The sequence below is a fragment of the Chiloscyllium plagiosum genome, unplaced genomic scaffold (assembly GCF_037043375.1).
Source record: "Chiloscyllium plagiosum isolate Xiang-an unplaced genomic scaffold, Cpla_swu_hap1 HiC_scaffold_2, whole genome shotgun sequence".
NCBI classification, from domain to species: domain Eukaryota; kingdom Metazoa; phylum Chordata; class Chondrichthyes; order Orectolobiformes; family Hemiscylliidae; genus Chiloscyllium; species Chiloscyllium plagiosum.
The window spans coordinates 29,065,824-29,090,515 of NW_028270140.1; the positions used below are offsets into that span (position 1 = coordinate 29,065,824).

At 42.3% G+C, this 24,692-nt stretch overlaps 1 protein-coding gene across 1 annotated transcript in view; it reads right to left on the reverse strand.

Annotated features, from left to right (window-relative positions):
* ift74 (intraflagellar transport 74) overlaps positions 1-24,692 on the reverse strand; it is a 126,617-nt gene that overhangs the window by 19,424 nt on the left and 82,501 nt on the right. Inside the window, exons 13-15 of the mRNA XM_043717238.2 lie at positions 23,811-23,864; positions 15,781-15,878; positions 6,225-6,351 (exon numbers count right to left, since the gene is read on the reverse strand). Of these exons, the coding sequence (XP_043573173.1) occupies positions 6,225-6,351; positions 15,781-15,878; positions 23,811-23,864 (279 nt within the window). The remainder of the gene's footprint in view (positions 1-6,224; positions 6,352-15,780; positions 15,879-23,810; positions 23,865-24,692) is intronic.

Here is a 24,692-nt window from a genome sequence, read left to right on the forward strand (position 1 = left end):
GTAATGTGTCGTGTAATTCAAAAGTGACTACTTACCAGAAGCAGAGAAAATGCCCGGAGAGGAATTCCCAAGGTAGCTAACTGACCAAACCTAATTTGTCTGCCATATTGTTTATTTGAAGCAAAACCTTTCAGGTGCAGATTAGCCTTAACAGACTCTCAAAAACCCTTCTGAACCCTCCCAATCAGCCCAGACGATGAATATGGCCATATTTGCCTTCATGAACCAATAAGAACAAATAGTTCCAATGGAATTAAATAAAAACTGAAAGAACAACGATTGTTGTAAATCAGAAACAAAAATAGAAATTGCTGGAAAAAGCTCAGCAGGTCTGGCAGCATCTGTGGAGAAAAAATCAGATTAATGTTTCGAGTCGAGAGACCCTTCCAGAAGGATTTCCAGCAATTTCTATTTTTGTTTCCAATGCAAGCCTTCTACATTGCAGTATATTCTGAAACTTCTCCATTTTTCTATCTGTTCTTTCAAAAGTATTACTGCACTTCAAGGCTCTCAAAGATGCATGAAATGACTTACTGATTCTTTAAGTTAGTACTGAGGAATAAAATATTGGACAGTCTTCATAATTATTCCATAAATGTTAATTAGGAGAATCAAAGACTCAGCAAGTTCAGTACTTCTTATCCAGTACTCTAAATTTCAAAAACAAAACACATCCCTCATGTCTGGACAAACAGGAAGCAAAAGTAAGAAAAACTTACCATGTTACTTTTTACTTGGTAACAAATTTCATTAAGCGACTTTGGTCGCTAAAATATGGTTAAAAGAAGAGGTGGGAAGAGGACATAGTTCAGTCCTTTCTGAGAGGACATTAGGGGTCAAACCCATCAGCCTGTACTCTTTAGAGTAATGTATTAACTTGACTATCTTGTGGAAAACCTTCCATCTAGCTTTTATCCACTTCAGGTTTTTTTCTTTTAATACAAAAATATATTACATTTTGTTAAAAAGAAGATAAAGCATTTTAAAACATGCTTCAATAATCTTAGTTAAATGTCAGATACTAGACCATACAAAACTCACATCGGAAAACCCCTAACAGTACTTTTTAGCTTTCCCAACAAGAAATGACTTTCTTTTTTAATTTGCTAACATTGTTCTACATCAAAGTATTGTACAAATACAATCCAAGTAATGAAGACAAATTTGTTATTACATTTGCAAAATAGTCTGTGTATAAAAGTTAGGTCTGATCTACAGTAATTTTAACAGATTATTAAGGCCAGGCTCAAGAAGGAAATCCTGAACAACAATACAAGTGTCAGTGGAGTCACTAAATGCTTATAAGAAACTACACCCATCAAGAAAAAGTTGTTTAACACAGGCACTGGAATTTTCTGCATCATTTGTTCAGCTGATGGTCTTATCAATATTCTGATCTTATCATATTTTGCAACAGTAAAACAATTTCATTCTAAGTTACTGAATGCAAGCTATTTGAAAAGCAATAACTTGCATTTGTACACCATCCTGAAAATAAAAGTCAGTCTCAAAATGCTTCATTGAGAGCAAGGGGGAAAAAACAACATGAGACCAAAGGAGGAAATACTGGGAGGAATTGAAGCTTGGTCAAAGTGAAATTGGTGTCATTAAAGAACCGAGGGAAGTAACATAGAGAAAGAATTTCAGCGAAGGATGGCTGCTGAAAAGGTCAAAGTTAAAGGAAGTGAGGGTGTGGAGAGATGGCAGTGCGAGAGAAGGTTACAGAAATAGGAAGGTAGAAGATGGTAGAGAGATTCAAATACAAGAATTGTAACAAAAACCATTGTCAGATACTAACATTGCTTGCTAGATTGGCATTTACTTACTTTTTACAACTATATGGTTTACTAGGCTACTTTAGACGGCAGTTAAGAATTAACAATTTTGGTTTTGGGTCAGTGTCACAAATAGACCAGGTTATAGAAGAACAGCATTCTTTCTTTCCAAAAGAACATTGTGAACCAATTGGGTTACGACAACAATTTGAGATTCATGTTAACCTTCAATCACATTTTTTTAAAAACTGAATTTGGACAGTGCAATGTATAATCTTGAACCTGTGTCTCTAAAACATCAGGAACAGTTATTGGCAAAGATGCACTGGTTCTAGTAAACCTTCTGATTTATCAGAACATTAAATCCTTTCGTCAGTGCATTCCCTCCATAGATGGAGAAATTTCCTCAGGAAGGAGAACAAAGCTGCACACAATACTCCAGGTGTGGTCTCATCAAGGCTCTGTACAATCACAGCAAGGTATAGCCCTGCTCCTGTATTTGAATCTCTCACCATGAAGGCTGATGCACCATTTGACTTCTTCACTGTCTGTGGCATCTGCATACTTGATTTCAGTACAAGAACACCCTGGTCTTGGTGCAATGGCACTTCCCCCTTTCCTAGCCTTTTGCCAGATAGTAATATGCCTTTGTGTTTCTGCTACTAAAATGAATAACCACACATTTATCTACATTATAATTCATCTGCCGTGTATTTGCCCACTCATTCAATTTGTCTGAATTACACTGAAGCACCTTTGCTCTCCACTCTCACCTAGCTTTGTTTGCAAACTAGGAGATATAACATTTAGTTCCCTTATTGAAGTATTGAATACATAGTGTGATTAGCTGGGGTCCAAGCACTGATCCTTGCAGTACTCTACTAGTTACTTACTGCCTGTTAAGAGAAAAATATTCCTACTTTGCTGGCCTGTTCTCTAACAATGATGGCACACTACTTCCTATCCCATGTGCTTTAATTTAACATGCTTAACTTCTTATGTGGGATGTTAATCAAAACCTTCTAAAACTCCAAGTAAACCACATCCACTAGCCCCCTCTTATTAGCTCTACAATTTACATTTTCAGAACATTCCAGGAGATTTGCCAAACATGTCAAGCACCCATTCGTAAGGCCACAATGACTGTCCAACCTGTCACTTTTTTCAAGTGTTCTGCTTTTAAATCTTTTATAATGAATTTTAGCATTTTCTCCACTTCTAATGCCAGGCTAACCGTTCTATAATTTCTTGTTTTCTCTCCACCTGCTCTGTTAAATAGTGGACTGACATTAGACACCCTTCAATCCATGGGAACTGTTGCATAGTCTATAAAATTTTGAAATATGACCACCAATGCATCCACTCTTTCCAGGTTACTTCCATAAGTGCTCTAGGAGGTCGAATGTCCGGTCCTTGGGATTTATCAGCCTTTAATCCCATCAATTTCACCAATTCCATTTTTCTGCTAATACTGATATTCTTCAGTTCCTTCAAATTACGAGAGTCTAGGTTCCCCAACATTGTTGGAATGTTATTTTTGTCTTCCTTTTTGAGAACAGAACCAAAATATGTATTCAATTGGTCTGCCAAGTCTTTGCTTCTCATTGTAACTTCCACTGCTTCTGACAGGATGGGAACTGCATTTGTCTTCATTAATCATTTTCTCATCAAATACCTATAAAAGTTTTCATAATCAGTTTGAATGTTCCTTCGAAGGTTACTTCCGCTACTTGACTTTCCCCTTTTAATCAATCCCTTTATCCTCCTTTGTTGAAATGTAAATTTCTCCCAATCTACAGTTCTGCTTATTTTTTGGGCTAATTTGGATGTCCCCTCATTATACCACATACTATTCCTGATTTCCCCTGTTAGCCATGGTCAGGCCACCTTCCCCATTTTATTTTTGTGCCAGACAAGAATGCATGATTGTTGAAGTTCGGCCATGCACTCTTTAAATGTTTGCCTTTGCCTATTCACCTTTAGTAACATTACCCATTTTATCACAGTCAGCTCACACCTCATGCCATTATAGTTTACTTTATTTAGATTCAGGGCTCTAGTGTCAGAATCAATGATGTCAATCTCCCTCTTATTGAAGAACTCTATCATATTATGGGTCACTCTTTCCCAAGGGACCATGCACAGCTAGATTTCTTTCTCATTATGCAATACTCAGCCAAGGATGGATCATTCTCTGGTCGATTCCTCAATGTATTAATTCAGAAAGTGAAAAATCACAACACCAGGTTATCATCGTTCAACAGGTTTATTTGGAAGCACTAGCTTTTGGAGTGCTGCTACCTGATAACCTGGTGTTGTGTGATTTTTAACTTTGTCCACCCCAGTCCATCACTGGCTCCTCCATATCTTAGTTCAGAAAACCATCCCATACATACTCCAGGAATTCCTCCTCTATGGTATGGTTACTGATTTGATTTGATTTGCCCAACTAATGTTCTGTTTAAAAACACCAATAATTACAGCTGTAATCCTTTAATAATCATGTAATATACCTAGTTGTCCTGTAATTCACCCTACATTTGAGACCATATCATTAATGCACACCACAAACAGCAAGCACACCAGAATTGAGCCTGTGGAACCCAGTGGAAATACACTTCTAGCCATAGAAACATCCCTCTATCATCACCTTCTGCTTTCTGCTTCTCAACTAATTTTAAATCCAACATGCCATTTTGCCTTGGATCCCATGGGCTTTTTTTAAAAAATCAGTCTGCCATGAGGGACCATATCAAAAGTCTTGCATTACTTACAAGTAAAATTAGGCCCATTGACTCTGTTCTGCCATAATGGCCGATAGTTTCTCAGCCAAATTCTCCTGACTTCTCCCCATAACCTTTGATACCCTTACTCCCTGAACAACATGCCGGGTTGCCTCCTCAAACATTTGCTGAAGTTTGTCAAATACAACATTATCTTCAGTAATCCATGCTGATTATACCTGATTAATCCATTACTCTCCAAGCACACATAAATGCTGTCTCCAAAATTTTTTCTGATAACTGGGCGGCACGGTGGCACAATGGGCGGCACGGTGGCACATGGGCGGCACGGTGGCACAATGGGCGGCACGGTGGCACAATGGGCGGCACGGTGGCACAGTGGTTAGCACTGCTGCCTCACAGCGCCAGAGACCTGGGTTCAATTCCCGACTCAGGCAACTGACTGTGTGGAGTTTGCACATTCTCCCCGTGTCTGCGTGGGTTTCCTCCGGGTGCTCCGGTTTCCTCCCACAGTCCAAAGATATGCGGGTCAGGTGAATTGGCCATGCTAAATTGCCCGTAGTGTTAGGTTAAAGGGGTAATTGTAGGGGTATGGGTGGGTTGTGCTTCGGCCGGTCGGTGTGGACTTGTTGGGCCGAAGGGCCTGTTTTCACAGTGTAAGTAATCTAAAAAAACTTTACCATCACCAAGATTAGATTTATTAATTTGTAATTTCCTGTTCTAGGTCTTCTTCCCTTTTTTAATAATGGGACAATGTTAGCAGTCCTTTAGTTCCCTGACATCTCACCGCTGTCCAGAGAGAAATGAAAATTACTACCAGGGCTCCCGATATCTCCTCCCTTGCCTTTCCCAACAGCTTGGGATACATCTCATCCTGGCATCTAGAACCCAATATTAAAGTTGCTAAACCTGCCAATATCTTCTCTCTAAGTTTACTTATCATAGAATTTCGACAATGTGGAAACAGGCCCTTCAGCCCAACAAGTCCATTTCGCCTCTCTGAAGAGTAACCAACCCCGACCAATTTCCCCCACCCTATATTTACGCCTGACTAATGCACCTAACCTACGCATCCCTGAACATTATGGGCAATTTAGCACAGCCAATTCACCTAACCTCTTTGGATTGTGGGATGAAACCGGAGCACCCAGAGGAAACCCACGCAGACACGGGGAGAATGTGCAAACTCCACATAGACAGTTGCCCGAGGCTGGAATCGAACCCGGGTTCCTGTCGCTGTGAAGTGGCAGTGCTAACCACTGAGCCACTATGTCGCCCCCTTCTTCTAATGCTTCACAGTACATGACCTTGGTACTTGGCTTTACCTTAATGTATTTTTCCATTATGAAGATTGATGCAAAGTATTCATTAAGATACATGCTCATATTTTCTGGTTCCAATCACAGATTACCAATATAGTCCCGAGCAGGCTGTCCTAGTTATTCTCTTGCACTTCTTATATTAAAAAAAATCTCTTCAGGTTTTCTTTCAATCCGCCCACAAATGCTTTCCCATACACTCTTTTTGTGCAGTCTGTGCTTGCAGTCACAGAGAATAATATTCACTTTTTTTTAACTTGAGCTGTTTTGATGCTGTGGGCAATAATTTGACAGAAAAATTGCATGGTCAAACGTTCATCGAGATGAATCTTACTTCAAATATCAGAAATCATAGATATGCAGAGATATATTTCAATATTTTATACCATCAGTCAAGCCCTTGGCAGTTGTCTGGGATTTCTGCATTTCGGTTTCCTTGAAACTCAGATCCTCCTGCATGGATTTCAGTTCATGAGCTGTTATCGAGGAGATCTGCCTCATTCGATTCATATTCTGCATTGCAAGATCAAAAGTAATAAATTAAACATTGCTAAAACACATTGAGCAGGATCTCATGCAGATTATCACACTGTCCCTTTTTTTTAATGAAGTGAGACAGCTTCATAGATAGGATGCAGAGCTGAGCTCAGAGGTGGCAAATGGAGTTTAATGTGGACAAGTGTGAGGTGATACACTTTGGACGGAGTAATCGGAATACAAAGTACTGGTCTAATGGTAAGATTCTTGGGAGTGCAGATGAGCAGAAAGATCTCGGTGTCCATGTGCACAGATCCCTGAAAGTTGCCACCCAGACTGACAGAGTTGTTAAGAAGGCATACAGTGTTTTGGCCTTTATTAATAGAGGGATTGAGTTCCGGAGCCAGGAGGTTATGCTGCAGCTGTACAAAGCTCTGGTGCGGCCACACTTGTAGTATTGTGTACAGTTCTGGTCACTGCATTTATAAGGAGGATGTGGAAGCTTTGGAAAGGCTGCAGAGAAGATTTACTAGGATGTTGCCTGGTATGGAAGGAATCAACTAGGAGAAAGTGAGGAGTGCAGATGCTGGAGATCAGAGCTGAAAAATGTGTTGCTGGAAAAGCGCAGCAGGTCAGGCAGCATCCAAGGAGCAGGAGAATCGACGTTTCAGGCATAAGCCCTTCTTCAGGAATGAGGAGGGTGTGCCATGCAGGCTAAGATAAAAGGTAGGGAGGAAGGACTTTGGGGAGGGGGGTTGGAAATGCGATAGGTGGAAGGAGATTAAGGTGATAGGCCGGAGAGGGGGTGGGGGCGGAGAGGTCGGGAAGAAGATTGCAGGTCAAGAAGGCGGTGCTGAGTCCGAGGATTGGGACTGAGATAAGGTGGGGGGATGGGAAATGAGGACGCTGGAGAAATCTGCATTCATCCCTTGTGGTTGGAGGGTTCCTAGGCGGAAGATGAGGCGCTCTTCCTCCAGGTGTTGTGTTGCCATGGTCTGGTGATGGAGGCGGCCAAGGACCTGCATGTCCTTGGTGGAATGGGAGGGGGAGTTAAAGTGTTCAGCCACAGGGCGGTTGGGTTGGTTGGTGCGGGTGTCCCAGAGGTGTTCTCTGAAACGTTCCGCAAGTAGGCGGCCTGTCTCCCCAATATAGAGGAGGCCACATCGGGTACAGCAGATGCAGTAAATGATGTGTGTGGAGGTGCAGGTGAATTTGTGACGGATATGGAAGGATCCCTTGGGGCCTTGGAGGGAAGTGAGGGGGAAGGTGTGGGCGCAAGTTTCCGCTGCCGCGACATTAACCGCCTCAACCTGTCCACCCCTCTTACCCACTCCAACCTCTCACCCTCGCAACGTACAGCCCTCCACTCCAACCCCAACCTCACTATCAAACCAGCAGACAAGGGAGGCGCGGTGGTAGTTTGGCGCACCGATCTTTACATTGCTGAGGCTAAACGCCAGCTCGCAGACACCTCCTCCTACTGCCCCCTTGATCATGACCCCACCTCCCACCACCAAACCATCATCTCCCAGACCATCCATAACCTCATCACCTCAGGGGATCTCCCATCTACTGCCTCCAACCTCATCGTCCCACAACCCCCGCACCGCCCCTTTCTACCTCCTGACCAAAATCCACAAACCTGACTGCCCCGGCCGACCCATTGTCTCAGCCTGCTCCTGCCCCACCGAACTCATCTCTGCATACCTCGACACGGTCCTGTCGCCCTTAATCCAAGAACTCCACACCTACGTTCGGGACACCACCCACGCCCTCCACCTCCTCCATGATTTTCGCTTCCCCGGCCCCCAACGCTTTATCTTCACCATGGACATCCAGTCCCTATACACCTCCATCCCCCATCACGAAGGATATCAAAGCCCTCTGCTTCTTCCTTTCCCGCCGACCCAACCAGTATCCTTCCATCGACACCCTCCTTCGACTGACTGAACTGGTCCTCATTCTGAACAACTTCTCTTTCCAATTCTCCAACTTCCTCCAAACCAAAGGAGTAGCCATGGGCACCCACATGGGCCCCAGCTATGCCTGCCTCTTCATCGGATATGTGGAACAGTCCATCTTCCGCAGCTACACTGGCACCACCCCCCACCTTTTCCTCCGTTATATCGATGACTGTATCGGCGCTACCTCGTGCTCCCACGAGGAGGTTGAACAGTTCATCCACTTTACTAACACCTTCCACCCCGACCTCAAATTTAACTGGACCGTCTCAGACTCCTTCCTCCCCTTCCTAGACCTCTCCATTTCTATCTCGGGTGACCGACTCAACACGGACATTTACTATAAACCGACCGACTCCCACAGCTACCTAGATTACACCTCTTCCCACCCTGTCCCCTGTATAAATGCAATCCCATATTCACAATTCCTTTGCCTCCGCCACATCTGCTCCCAGGAGGACCAATTCCAATACTGAACAACCCAGATGGCCTCCTTCTTCAAAGACTGCAATTTCCCCTCAGACGTGGTTGACGATGCTCTCCATCGCATCTCCTCCACTTCCCGCTCCTCCGCTCGCCACCAGGATAGAACCCCACTGGTCCTCACCTACCACCCACCAACCTCCAGATACATCGTATCATCCTTCGTCATTTCCGCCACCTCCAAACAGACCCCATCACCAAGGATATATTTCCCTCCCCTCCCCTGTCAGCATTCCGGAAAGACCACTCCCTCCGCGACACCCTCGTCAGGTCCACACCCTCCACCAAAGCAACCTCCACTCCCGACACCTTCCCCTGAAACCGCAAGAAATGCAAAACTTGCGCCCACACCTCCCCCCTCACTTCCCTCCAAGGCCCCAAGGGATCCTTCCATATTAGTCACAAATTCACCTGCACCTCCACACACATCATTTACTGCATCCGCTGCACCCGATGTGGCCTCCTCTACATTGGGGAGACAGGCCGCCTACTTGCGGAACGTTTCAGAGAACACCTCTTGGACACCAGCACCAACCAACCCAACCGCCCTGTGGGTGAACACTTTAACTCCCCCTCCCACTCCACCAAGGACATGCAGGTCCTTGGCCTCCTCCATTGCCAGACCATGGCAACACGACGCCTGGAAGAAGAGCGCCTCATCTTCCGCCTAGGAGCCCTCCAACCACAAGGGATGAATGCAGATTTCTCCAGCGTCCTCATTCCTTACCTCAGTCCCAACCCTCGGACTCAGCACCGCCTTCTTGACCTGCAATCTTCTTTCCGACCTCTCCGCCCCCACCCCCTCTCCGACCTATCACCCTCACCTTAACCTCCTTCCACCTATCGCATTCCCAACAACCCTCCCCAAAGTCCCTCCTCCCTACCTTTTATCTTGGCCTGCTTGGCACACCCTCCTCATTCCTGAAGAAGGGCTTATGCCCAAAACGTCAATTCTCCTGCTCCTTGGATGTTGCCTGACCTGCTGCACTTTTCCAGCAACACATTTTTCAGCTCTGGTATGGAAAGAATATCTTACGAGGAAAGGCTGAGGGCCTTGAGGCTGTTCTCGTTAGAGAGAAGAAATTGAGAGGTGGCTTAATAGAGACATAAAAGATAATCAGAGGGTTAGATAGGGTGGACAGGGAGAGCTTTTTTCCAAGTATGGGAATGGCAAACACTAGGGGACACAGGTATAAGACAGGTGTCAGAGGTAGTTTCTTTACTCAGAGAGGAGTAAGGGTATGGAATGCTTTGCCTGCAGCGGTAGTAGATTTGCCAACTTTAAGTGCATTTAAGTCGCCATTGGACAGGCATATGGATGTACATCGAATAGTGTAGGTGGGATGGGCTTCAGATTAGTATGACAGGGCGGTGCAACATCGAGGGCCGAAGGGCCTGTACTGCGCGGTAATGTTCTATGTTCATGTGTCGAACAAGGAATTCCAATCAGGGTTCCTTCAGAAAGGCAGAACCATGCTTCCTTTCTGACAAACACAGAGAATGGTGAAGAGACTAAGCAAGTCTGGCAGCATCGGCGGACAGAGAAAAACAAAGTAAACGTTTTGAGTCCATATGATTCTTCTTTTCTCCAGGACTCTGTGTGCTTGTTTCATAATTCCAGCATACATCCACTGTATTTTGTTTTTACTGCTTTCTGACAGTATCATTGCAGAACTTCCCAGTGAAGTCAAAACATACCCTCTTTTCATAGCAATCAGCAACAATATTGTGGAATTTTAAGGTCCTGAACCACAGACAGCCATGTAGACAGCAGCTATCAAACAGTGAGCACATAAGGGATGCGTGAGGTCTGGGTGCCAGATAAGTAAGGCTTCAGTTGGATTGTATGCCAAGTGAGCAGGGCAGATACATAGGCTGCTAAGGTAAAAGGATGGTAAGGAGCCAGCTAACTGATGCAGTTTTCAGGGTAGTTTGGGTTGGGTGGAAGGAACGGGGTCTGGCAGGAACCACTAATGTCAGGTCTAGGGAGAGTGCGAGAGAAGGCATGCAGTTGAGGGGGGGTGGATTTAGGGATCAGCAATGGGGGTTGAAACAGGTTGGGTTCAGAATGCTGGGGAGTCCACTCTTGAGGAATGAAGGAGGGTTTAGTCCAGTGGCAGTGAATGGGGTTGTGCAGCAGAGGAGGGCAGGGTTGACGAAGTCCAAAAGGGGGGAGGGTGTCAGATCCAAAGGTGTGGATGTGGGTTTGCGTGTGAAGTCCAGAGTGGGTGCGTCTGAAGGGTGGGGTTTGAGTGACGTGGAGTGGACTGGAGAAGGAAATTGATAAGGAGCAGGACGAAGGTGTGTGTATGTATGAGTGTAAGGTATTGGAAGAGGTGTACTTAGGGGTATGTGAGCTAAGTTTGGGGTCAGTATTATAGAGTCATACAGCACAGAAACAGGCCCTTCATTCATGCCAACCAAGTTTCCCAAACTAAAGTAGTCCCAATTGCCTGCATTTGGCCCATATCCCTTAAGCCTTTCCTTTTAATGTACCTATCCGAAAGTCTTTTAAATGTTGTAACTGTACCAACACTGACCACTTCCTCTGGAAGTTCATTCTACATACAAACCAATCTGTGTGTGAACAAGTTGCCCTTCAAGTCTCTTTTAAGTCATTTTCCACTCACCTTAAAAATGTGTCCCCTACTTCTGAACTCCCTCACCAAAGGGAAAAGACTTTTGCTACACACCTTATTTTTGCCCCCCATGATTTTATTAACCCCTATAAAGGTTACTCCTCATCATGTGCTCCAGTGAAAAACGTCCCAGCCTAACTAGCCTCTCCTTATAACTCAAATCTTTCAGTCCCGGCAAAATCCTGGTAAATCTGTTCTGAACCCTTACCAATTTAATAATATCCTTGCTATAGCAAGGCGACCATAACAGCACACAGTATTCCAAAAGTGGCCTCAGCAACTTTCTGTGCAACCTTAAAATGACATCCCAATTCCTATACTCAATGGTCTGAGTTTTAAAGGCAAGTGTGCTAAACACCTTTTTAACTGCCCTGTCTACCCTGGGCCCTACCATTAACTGTATAAGTCCTGCCCTTCTTCACTTTAGCAAACTACAATACTGCGCATTTATTCAAATTAAACTCCATCTGGCACTCCTCAGCCCATTGGCCCAATTGATTAAGATCACTCTGTAATCTTATATAACCTTTTTCACTGTCAACTATACCACCAAGCTTGTTGTCATCCACAAACTTACTAACCATTCCTCCAAAATTCTCATCTAAATCATTTATATAAATGACAAACAACAATGGAGCCTGTGCCAATCCCTGCTTGGCTTCTCAGGAGTTACACTGTGCATTTTCTGAGTGGCTGTTTACTTAATTTCATTTAAATTACCTCATTTAAATGGAGACTTTCTGAAGGCTCCTCCATGAATTGCCCTATGCAATCTTCAACTTCCTAGGCAATTCTTTTGGAGTCTTTGATGATGGGATTCCACAGAGTAACCATGCAAAATTTTCACTCAAAACTTTAACTCCGATTTCTCTCCACAGATATTGCCAAACCCTACTAAGCTTTTCCAGTAATTGCTGCTTTTGTTTGATTTACAGCATTCAGTTATTTTGTCAAAAAATTCCCATATATGCTGGAATAACGACTCTTTGACCATCGGAAAATCTGGGCCACACATTTTGCACACACCACCCAATAAACTGTTATAAAGTACAATGAGTTGCTTGATGCAAAATAAAGTGCCCCAGTAAGATCAAGTGGCTAGAGAAACAGCAAAAAAATACAATATTTATGCAGATAAACAAATAATATTCAGGTGGGATTTTGAAAGCAAGGATTGCATAACTCAACTGGCATTTCACTGGCCCATTGTGTTTTGTTTGAGTATATTACAAAGCACTGGAGATTACAAATACTGTGCAATTATTCTGTTTCTATTGTTTCAAAAGTTATAAAATAATTTATGATTCATAAGTAAAGAGTATTTGTTTTAATAATTTCCCCATTTGTTACAAGAATGTCCTCTAGTCAATATGCAGAAAGTTGGAATGCTCAACTTCCTAAAATTAATATTCCAGCCATAAAAATCCTGCATTTCTCAACAATACACACAAGTGTTTCTTTCATATACTACACAGAAAGCCATCAACAGAAAGGCTTATGATACATGAAATTTGCCAATTACGATCTCACCAGTCCATCCTCGATCATCAGGAAAATGATTTGATTTGGTATTGTCACATGTACCTAGGTATAGCAAAAAGTTTTGTTTTGCGTGAAGTACAGGCAGATCATAACATACAAAGATCATAGGGCGATCAAACAGAGTGAGGAATACAACTTTACAGCTGCAAAGAAGGAGGTTTAAAAGTGCAGAATGATTATAAGAAATATGAGAATAAGATTGGCTGTAGACAGCTCGTAAAGAGTCACCCTATGTTGACACCATCTTGAATCCTGGGTGATAGCAGGAGTCATCAATAGTGCTTTCAAGCAGCACCCGCTAGTAATAACCTGCTCAGTGTTGCCCAGTTTGGGGTCTGCTAGGGCCACTAAACCCCTGACCACATTTCAGCTTTGGTTCAAACACAGACAAAAAAGCTGAATTCCAGAAGTGAAGTGAGCATGACAGCCCTTGACAGCAAAGCCAGGCTTGACACTGTGGCATAACGGATCCTGAACAAAACTGGAATCTGTTGGAATTAAGGAGCAAACTCTCTGGAGGCTGGAGTCACACCTGAAACATTGCTAGACGGTTAAGGTTGTTGGGAAGTCAGTCACCTCAGCTCCTGGACATTTCTGCAGGAGGTCCTCAGCATAATGTTCTAGGCGCAACCATCTTCATTTGCTTCACCAATGACCTCTACTCCATTGTAAGAGGTGAGGATGCTCACTGATGATTATACAATGGGGTCAGCACCATTTCTTCCTGCTCAGATAGTATGGCAGTCTATGTTCAAATGTAACAAGACCTGGACAATATACAGGCTTGGGCTAACAAATGGTAGGTAACATTTGTGCCACATAAATGCCAGACAAAGACCATCACCGATAAGAGACATTCTAACCACCAGCCCTTGACATTCAATTGTGTTGCCATCACTGAATACCCCACTAACACCCTGAGCAGAAAATCAACTGGACTCGCCAGATAAACACTGATCTGGCTACAACAGCAGGTCAGAGGCTAGGAATACTGCAGTAAGTAACTCATCTCTTGACAATCTGAAGTCTGATCATCAAGTCAGGAACGTAATGGAAAACATTCCACTTGCTTGGATTATTGCAGCTCCAACAACACTCAAGAAGCTTGATATGGGGGAGGCAATGGCCGAGTGGTATTATCACTAGACTATTAATCCAGAAACTGAGTTAACATTCTGGAGATCTGGGTTCAAATCCCACCACAGCAGATGATGGAATTTGAATTCAATCAAGAATCTGGAATTAAGAGTCTAATGATGACCATGAAACCATTGTTGAGTGTCAGAAAAACCCATCTGGTTCACTAATGCCTTTGAGGAAAGGAAACTGCCATTCTTACCTGATCTGGCCTGCATGTGACTCTAGACCCACAACAAAGTTGGTTCTTAACTGGATAATTAGGAATGGACAATAATTGCTGGCATAGCTAGATACACCCACATCCAGTGAATGAATTTTTTAAAATCCAGGACAAAGCAGCCCACTTGTTTGTCACCACATCCACAAGCATCCATTTCCTCCACCATTGATGCTCTGTAGCAGCAGCATGTACTATCCACAAGAAGTACGGCAGATATTCACCAAATATCCTTAGACAGCACCTTCCAATCCTACTTCCCTCTAGAAGGATAACGGCAGCATAAACATGGAAATACCACCACCTGCAATTTTCCCTCTAAGCCACTCACAATCCTGACTTAGAAATATTTCCTTCAGTGTCTCTGGGTCAAAATCCTGGAACTCCCTCCCTAACACCATTGAGAGTCTGTCTGCAGCACAGGGACTGCAATGGTGGAAGAAGCAGCTCATCTTCCCAAAGCAACTAGGGACAGGTAGTAAATGCTGGTCAGCCAGAGACACTCATTAGAGACTTTTAAAAACTTGTACGATACTAGTAAATTTAAACACTGAGGACACAATGCAGTATAAAGTATACCATAAACAAAAGCATAAGTTGCTGGAAAAGCTCAGTATATCTGGCAGCATCTGTGAAGAAAAATCAGAGTTAATATTTCAGGTCAGATGACTCTTCCTTAGAACCGGACCCAAACATTAATTCTGATTTTTCTTCCTAGATGCTGCCAGACATGCTGAGCTTTTAAAGCAACTGCTGTTTTGGTTTCTAATTTACAGATTCGGTAATTCTTTCAGTTTTCACATACTATTTCATGCTGTTTTATCACATTGAATTGCTATGGATGACAATAGAGCATTACAATTCACTTTTATACAAATATACTTAACATTTAATAAACACTGGAGTCTATTATTTAGTCTTTTTACAGTTTTACTTCACCGGGTGTATTTCTAGTAGGGATGAACTTTGATCTCTTTGCTTGAGGTAATATTGTTTTTTTCCTGACTAATTTCCGACTCCCGGGTCATTTACATGCAGACTCCTGTCATTTGTTGCTAAATCATGGCAGTCCAGGACCCAGAAACATATTGCAGGAAGAGACACAAACAAGTAACTAGGAACTGTTTGCTGAGAAGAGCTATCAGTTTAAATTTTCTAATTTCATGAACAGGTTGTATTTGCACAGTCATAGCTTGCAATAGACACTCATCAATTACTGGTGTGGCAAGAGAATGTGGACACTCCACAAAGATCTCTCAACAGAGAGACTCAGTGTTCCAAAAATGCATGTGGTGAAAATCACTGTGGAGAAAGGTTCCCCAATGTGCCTGCTATGTACTTATGGCTGAATTCAATTTGCCTCAGGAAAGCAGCAGGGATACAGTCGACCATATTGCAAATTGTTATCAATCTGTTTCCTGAGTTTAGTTAAAAAAAAGTGGGAGGTAAGAGGGTTAGGTCCACTTTTTCTAGATACACTTACCCGGCTTGTGTGTTCGAGAAGAGCTACAATACTAGCTTCAAGTTGAGCCTTTCGCTCCAACTCTTGGTTTTTGATTTCTTCATAGGTATCTAGGAATGCTTGAAAAACAAATAATGCCAAAATAATCATTTTCTATACATTTGCCATTTTGATCACAGTATGCCCTTATTTTAAGGAAGATATAACTTCAAATGCTTGCATCCTGCCAAAATTGCCAAAGGTCACATTAATTCGTAAATTAATCGTGTGCTCAAAAAAAGTCTTCTAAATCTGATTTTCTGAAGGGGTTTTGCTGCACCAAAGTTAGGCTCTGATACAGCATATAAAACCCAATGAAGAGGCAAACCACCAAAGTGCTTAACAGCAAATGAAATATTTCTACAAGCTAGACAATTTGCTTGACAAGCTAGACAAAGCAAAATTCATAAACAGGAATCAGATTAATATGTTTTATTCATGTTGCTTGAGGGATAAATGTCAATCAGGAAACATTTTCTCTTTTCTCTTTTACATCACTTTCAAGAAAGGGTAAGGGCTTCAAATTTAATGTCACTGCCAACCATGCAACAGCCCTAGTGTCAAAGTGCCCATTGAGAAATCTCTGAATTGGGAATTTTTGACTGAGTAGCAAATGCTATTACTAAATAGTGATGCTGAGGGTTTGATTTGATTTCCAGAGTTGCCAATTTAAAATGGAAAAATTGATGAACTTGACAAGAAATGTATATAGATCTGGGAGAATACAGTTTTCTTTACCTTGCACAGTTATTTGTCAATTTTGGCTAGGTATGAGGGAGCAGTAATAGCATGATGTGGCCAACTGTGGCACCTATACTTTCAATGGCGGATAACGTTTAGCTCCAATTAATCACCAATTATTTGGGGGAACCAGCTGCAGTCAGACCTCTGGCACTTTAGCAAAGAAGAGCAAATTCAGACTTATTAGGGTGAATGACCTTCTGTGTTGTGTTTTTATCCCCATACAGTCAGATAACATTTAAAATGAAATGTGAACTTTTAGTAAATGAATGAATAGCATGGTGCAACAAGTATTCATGTTTAAGATGCTGTCTGTCACAAATGACTAAAAACATTACATAAAGATTATTTTGTCGGCAACTCATGTTCTACATTTTTATTGATCACACTCTGCTAACTTACACAATTGACTGCCCACTTTTTTTGTTTCTTTCATGGAATGTGGGTGCCATTGGAAAGCTTGGAACATTTTGCTAATTTCCAATTGCCCTCGAGAAGGCAATTCTTGAATTGATGCAGTCCATGAGGCATAAATATACCTGTGCTGTCAGGGAATTCCAATGTTTGAAATAGCAACAGCATAGCAATGCTGATATAATTAAAAATCAGGATGGGGTGCAGCTTGGAACAGATCTTTGAGGTGGTGGTGGTCCATGTGTCTGCTGCCCTTGACCTCCTAGATGGCAGAAGTAAAGGTTTGAAAAGTACTGTTGAAGGAGACTTTGTGAATTGTTGCATTTTGTATGTAGTACACACTACCACCATTGCACATTGGTGAATGAATGAATGAATGCTGAAAATAGTGGTGGGTGGGGTGCCAATCAAGCAGCTGCTCTATCCTGGATCTGTCAAGCTCCTTGAGTATTATTAGTGCTGCATTCATCCAGGCAGGTGCTTATGACTTGACTTCTGCCTGTAGGTGGTTGTCAAGTTTTGGGAAGTTAGCAATAAGTTTTGTTTGCAGAATTCCCAGCATCTGACTTATTATTGTAGCTACAGTATTTATATGGTTGGTTAAGTTCATTGTCTGGTGAATGACAACTCCCAGAATGTTGATCGTGAGAAATTCGGTGACTGCAATGCTACTGATTGTTCATGGGAAATAGTTAAGCTTTTATTATTGCAGATGGTCATAGCCTGTTACCTATGTGTTACATATGTTATTTGTCACTTATCAGCTCAAGCCTGAACATTGTCCAAGTCTTGCTGCATGTGGACGTGGACTGAGTCAGAGGAATTGTGAATGGTACAGAAAATTGTACAATTATCAACATCTCCACTTCTGACCTGACAACAGATGGAAAGTTATCCATGAAACTACTGAAGATGGTTACATATGGCTGATCATCCAACTCAGTTCCCTGGTCACACTTTCTCCCCAAACCTTTTAATCCTTTTAGGTCCAAAAACAATATCTAATTATTCTTGAAAACATTCAATGCTTTGGCCTCAACTGTTTTCTGTGGTTGAGAATTCTGCAGGCTTAGCATTCTCTGGGTGAAGAAAGTTCTCCTTAATTCAGCCCTAAATAGCCTACTCCATATCCTTAAACTGTTACTCTGGCTCTGGACTCTACAATAATTGGGAACCTTCTTGTGTTTACACTGTCTAGACTTGTTAAAATTTTATTGGTTTCTGAGAGATTGCCCTTCAGTCTTGTCAACTTATAGAATATAGTACTAACCAATGCAATCTCTCTTTATATGTCAGTCCTGCTATCCCAAACATCAGTCTGGTAAATCTCTGTTGCTTTCCACCTATAACCAGAACATTCTTCTTCTTCAGATAAGGAGGTCAAAACTGCACACAGGTGTCATCTCACCAAGGCCCTGTACAATGGCAGTAAGATATCTCCTCTCATATTGTCAAATTTCTCACTGTATAGGCCAACCTTCTTCATTTGCCTTCTTCAGTGCTTGCTGCACCTGCATGCTTACTTTTGTGGTCTAGGTACAAAGACAACTAGGTCTTCTTGTACCTCCTGCTTTCCCAATCTATCACCCTTCAGATTATAATCTGCCTTCTTGTTTTTGCTACAGAAGTGGATAACCTCACATTTTGGTTGGGTTTAGGACACTATCCTGAAGAGTTCCTGCAATAATATTCTGGACTTTTTCTCTCTCATTCTGTTTTCTTCTCAAAAGCCTGGAGCTGACAAGTTCATTTACAGATTGTACAACTGCCCTACATTTTCAGGGTAGGACCACATCTTGCTCAGCAGGTCTCTTGACGTCGCCAGATTTATTCAGACAGAAACAGACACAGAAATTGTTGGAAAAACTCAGCAGGTCTGGGAGCATCTATGGAAAGAAATCAGAGTTAATGGTTTGGGTTCAGTGACCATTCTTCAGAACTGTAATGGTGCCAGACCTGCTGGGATTTTCTAGCAATTTCTGTTTTTTTGTTTGATTTCCAGCATCCATCTTTCGGTTTCTTATTCAGACAGAATTTGGAATATTCATATTGCTCCTTTCATTTTAATCTAAATTTAAAGACAGTACAAAATGTACACAAATGTCAAATTCCAACAATTGTAACTATTCCATGATTCTATAGGAACAATGCTATCTTGAAGTCTTCACAATGGCATGAGGAAACAAATTTTCTGTCACTATAAAAAAAATCGTTTTTTAAAGCAAATTGCAGCTCTTAAAGAATTGTACCTTTATTGGATTTTGTGATTCCTGGAATAATGTGCTAAATCAGTTGAACAAGTGTTCTAGTAGCAGCAGAAATGTGGAGAAACAGATTGGGAAACAGATTTTGGAAAGGTGCAGAAGCCACAGGGTAGTAGTCATGGGCGATTTCAACTTCCCAAATATTGATTGGAAGCTCTTTAGATCAAGTAGATTGGACGGAGCGATGTTTGTGCAGTGTGTCCAGGAAGCTTTTCTAACTCAGTATGTAGATTGTCCGACCAGAGGGGAGGCCATATTGGATTTGGTACTTGTAACGAACCGGGACAAGTGATGGGCTTGTTAGTGGGTGAGCATTTTGGTGATGGTGACCACAATTCTGTGACTTTCACCTTGGTTATGGAGAGAGATAGGTGCGTGCAACAGGGCAAGTTTTACAATTGGGGGAAGGGTAAATACGATGCTGCAAGACAGGATCTGAGGAGCATAAATTGGGAGCACAGGCTGTCAGGGAAGGATGTCGTTGAAATGTAGTAAGGCATTTGATAAGGTTCCCCATGGTAGGCTTATGCGGAAAGTCAGGAGGCAAGGGATAGTGGGAAGTTTGGCCAGTTGGATAGAGAACTGGCTAACCGGTCGAAGTCAGAGAGTGGTGGTAGATGGTAAATATTCAGCCTGGAACCCAGTTACAAGTGGAGTTCTGCAGGGATCAGTTCTGGGTCCTCTGCTGTTTGTAATTTTTATTAATGACTTGGAAGAGGGAGTCGAAGGGTGGTTCAGTAAATTTGCAGACGCTACGAATATTGGTGGAGTTGTGGATAGTGAGGAGGGCTGTTGTCGGCTGCAAAAGGACTTAGATATGATGCAGAGCTGGGCTGAGGAGTCGCAGATGGAGTTTAACCCTGTCAAGTGTGAGGTTGTCCATTTTGGAAGGACAAATAAGAATGCGGAATACAGGGTTAACAGTAGGGTTCTTAATAAGGTGGAGGAGCAGAGGGATCTTGGGGTCTATGTTTATAGATCTTTGAAAGTTGCCACTCAGGTGGATAGAGCTTGTAAGAAGGCCTATGGTGTATTAGCGTTCACTAGCAGAGGGATTGAATTCAAGAATCGTGAGGTGATGTTGCAGCTGTATAGGACCTTGGTAAGGCCACATTTGGAGTACTGTGTGCAGTTCTGGTTGCCTCATTTTAGGAAAAATGTGGAAGCTTTGGAGAGGGTACAGAGGAGATTTACCAGGATGTTGCCTGGAATGGAGAATAGGTCATACGAGGATAGGTTGAGAGTGCTAGGCCTTTTCTCATTGGAACAGCGAAGGATGAGGGGTGACTTGATAGAGGTTTATAAGATGACCAGGGGAATAGATAGAGTAGACAGTCAGAGACTTTTTCCCCGGGTACAACAGAGTGTTACAAGGGGACATAAATTTAAGGTGAAGGGTGGAAGGTATAGGGGGGATGTCAGGGGTAGGTTCTTTACCCAGAGAGTGGTGGGGGCAAGGAATGCGCTGCCTGTGGGAGTGGCAGAGTCAGAATCATTGGTGACCTTTAAGCGGCAATTGGATACATACATGGATAGGTGCTTAAGCTAGGACAAATGTACAACATCGTGGGCCGAAGGGCCTGTTCTGTGCTGTATTGTTCTATGTTCTAGTATATGTAATACATTCAATACTGAAAGCAGAACTTATGTCACAAAAACTTAAAACGTCCAACCTTTGGTCTACAGCCACATCTCACTCTTAGTTTTTTGGTTGTGTAAAATCTGAGCTCTATTCAGAAGTCAAAATCATTCTTTGTATAAAGTGGCTCTTGCAGGATACAAGATCAACAGAAATGGTCAAAAAAGTTTACAAACTAACAGTTCCTTCTGAAGTCACTCAACATTTCTTACAGATGCATAAATGAGACCTGAGAATTCACAACATGAGCATTTTTAAAGGAACCTATTGTCTGACAACACTGCAACATAAATCCTACTTCCCTGGTTTCTAGCACAGCTTGGGGAATAAAATAAAAACAAGACTGACCGATGCAGTAATTTTTTAATCTTTTGTGAGTTCATTTACTCAAAATATCTTGGTACTTTAAGAGCAGGGTGCGGTCTGTGAAAGGAAATGTTCAGCTGATTTGATTTTACTACTGACATTAAATTTTTGCACATTTAACACATAAATCAAAAATGCCAGTGTTCTGAAATACAGCAGCCAAGAATTTTGTTAATTGATTAAATTGCGCATGCTATTACAGTTTATAAAAATCATAATAATGATATAAAATTTGAAACATTTTGTGGCTCAATTGGTAGCATTCTTGCTCTCAGTAAGAAGCTTGAGAATTCAAGACCCATGCTAGAATTTGAGCAGAACAATTTGGGCTGGCATTGTATTGTGGTATTAGGGGAGTGCTGTACTGTCAGAGAAGCTGTCTTTTAGATAAGATGTTAAACCAATACTATCTGCCCTCTCAGGTAAGTGTAAAAATCCCCTGGCACGTTTGAAGGAGGAGGGAGCAACTAGCACCATTTGTTAATTATTTATTCCTCAAAAAACATTATTAAAACAGATTACCCAGTCATTGTCATGTTGCAGTTCATGGGAGTTTGTTATGCGCAAATGGGCTGTCAAATTTCCTACAGTACTATAGAAACTATATATCAGACATATTTCCCTGGCTGTAAAGCGGTGGGATGTCGAATGGTCATAAATGTAAGGCTTTACTAAAATGGACAAAGTATGCTTGACTTGTTCTTTGAACCACCTCACTACCTAATGCAACTGTAAGAGCTGACTTAGGAGCCTTCATGAGGTTCAAGGAGAAAGCTCTCTATCAGTATCTCAGACCAACTTGGGATGATCAACAGGTGGAGCCTCGCTCATGTCACTCATACCCTATGAACAAAAGAATCAGTTTGTGAGGAACCTCCAGCAAATACTAATCCAAATCCATGGAACGCCCATTCTGACTTCTGAAAGTCAAAGGCATCGAGCTATTCATAGATTAGATTAGATTAGATTACTTACAGTGTGGAAACAGGCCCTTCGGCCCAACAAGTCCACACCGCCCCGCTGAAGCGCAACCCACCCATACCCCTACATTTACCCCTTACCTAACACTACGGGCAATTTAGCATGGCCAATTCACCTGACCTGCACATCTTTGGACTGTGGGAGGAAACCGGAGGACCCGGAGGAAACCCACGCAGACACGGGGAGAACGTGCAAACTCCACACAGTCAGTCGCCTGAGGCGGGAATTGAACCCGGGTCTCTGGCGCTGTGAGGCAGCAGTGCTAACCACTGTGCCACCGTGCCACCCACAGTACTACCACTGCAGAGAATGTTGTACTTTTACTGAATTACATTAACAGAAATTATTTCCATTAGGCAGAAAATAAATCTAATGGTCTTACTGATGCTCAAGGGGGCCTTAAGACTTTCATATAAATTAATGCTTTTGAAAAGGTGGGGCACTGTTTTAATGTTAATGTCGCTTTAGCTGGAGAGTGGAAAAAGACGTTCATACAAGTTCACAATTATGGCTATTCATTCCATCACCTGCATTCTGAAGAACTCTCAGGTGCTAGAAATGTTCTGCTATACCTTCTGCCATCTGGACGGAGCAGCAGGCTGAAGCAAACGCCAAGAGCAGGGTCAGTCCCTCATGGGAGAGAGGGAGTGTGAGAAACCATTGAGAGAGCTGGGACCCATTGGAAAGACTTCAGTGGAAGGAATCTTCTTTTGGCCCAGGCCCAGTGACAAGGTGGCTTCTAACAGCCCGGAATAGAGGTATAGGCCTGACAGGATGGTCAACTGGTGTAGTGGTTTTGTCCAGGAGGGATGGTCCCGGCCTGAAGTGGCGTACTTGTCCCAGTATGGAGGTCCCATTCTGTCATACAGGTATTCTTCGCTGGCTTCTGGGTATTCCAGCAGCCTGTTGTGAAGGTCTAGTCCTAGTGCGGAGGTTTCATCCTTGCTTCGGGAGGTGGTTTTCTGGTCTTCCAAAGGCACAGCGTGGAGTTCTAGTCTTGGTGTGGAGGACTTGTCTCAGCATGGCAGTCTTGACCCAGCTCTGCGTGTCACTTTCAGCCTGGCTGTCCAGCATACCCTGAACCCAGAAGTCATTCATTGAACTCTGATGAACTTTTGCTTCTTTTCTCTTCTTATTTATGGCTTCTGTCATTAATTTAGGTGCCATGGTATGACGACTTATGAAACGTTTCACTTCTTTTTGTAAAAATACATGTGAAAATAAACTGCTATTCTATTCTAAATCACGACCCCATAAATGTGGAATAGCTACAATACAGTTGATCAAAAATTAAGATACTTATCACAGATAAAATTTGTTCAATTGTTCAGGAAGCGGGAATAATCACAATAATGCCTTCAATACCTAGCCGAATAAGATAATCAATTAGCAAGTATATAAAGGCGTAAAACAGAGCATCAGAATGCACATTTCACTGATTGCATATGAACGTCAGAAAATCAGAATGATACGTTATAACCTTTTTTCAAACCAGTTGCACTTTCAGAGGTCTGATACAGCATGTTTGAAACTTAACAGTGACAATTTACATGTGGTCATAATGAAGCACAGTTGAGGAAAACTAGTCCAGATAAGCATAAACTCACCATCCATTGTTTCTTCTCTTTTCTTTAGCTCTTTATACTTCTGATTCCTTTCACCTAAAAAAAAGCACAATTACAGGTTTCTTCATGATTCAATATGATATACAAATTTCTTACAGTGTCATTCAGCCATTTGTGGTTTTGGCCTTTTACAATAATTTAAATTTCAGTAAGATATAGTGTTCCCTTACTGTTGAGAGGTTAAAATAATGGGATTCTCCACTTAACCAGTGTGCATCATCAGCACATGGACCTGCTCCAAGTGGTTCACTTGCCTTCTCAAGGACCACTAATAATGAGCAATAAATGTTGATTTCGAGGGATGGGTTATGGAAGTTTATAAAGGAGATTTTGTAATCTGTGAGCATCTGCTGGTGGCAGGACACCAAATTATAGTGGCCACTCCTTGGCGATAGAAAAGGCATCGCATGCCCAGAATTATGCACTGCACTGTTTCAACTCAAAAAAAATGAGTGACAGCCATTTTCTGGTTCATTTCTCAGGGAAATGCCAGACCAAACAGGATCAACCTGTTTGCTTTAAAATTTAAACAAAATCTGGCTGTTAACTGGCATTAACTGGTGCATTCTCCATGGCTATGCATCTACCAATCAAGTCCACTTGCCATCAGCACTCTGCTCTTATACAGCATAAATGTTGGTTTGTTTCCCTTGAAGTCACAATCTTGTGAAATGTTCTCATGATGAAAAGTTTTGACAAAGTATGTCTTTCTTCAGCAATACTCAGATTTAGGCTAAACAGATCCTTAGAGGCAGATGAAATTGCATAAGTTTGAATACATTGCTTTTTCTTAATGCTGTAAGCAGAATAAGGCAGTCTCCAAGTTGTGAATGAGCCCCATTCTCGATTCCATTCACATGAAGA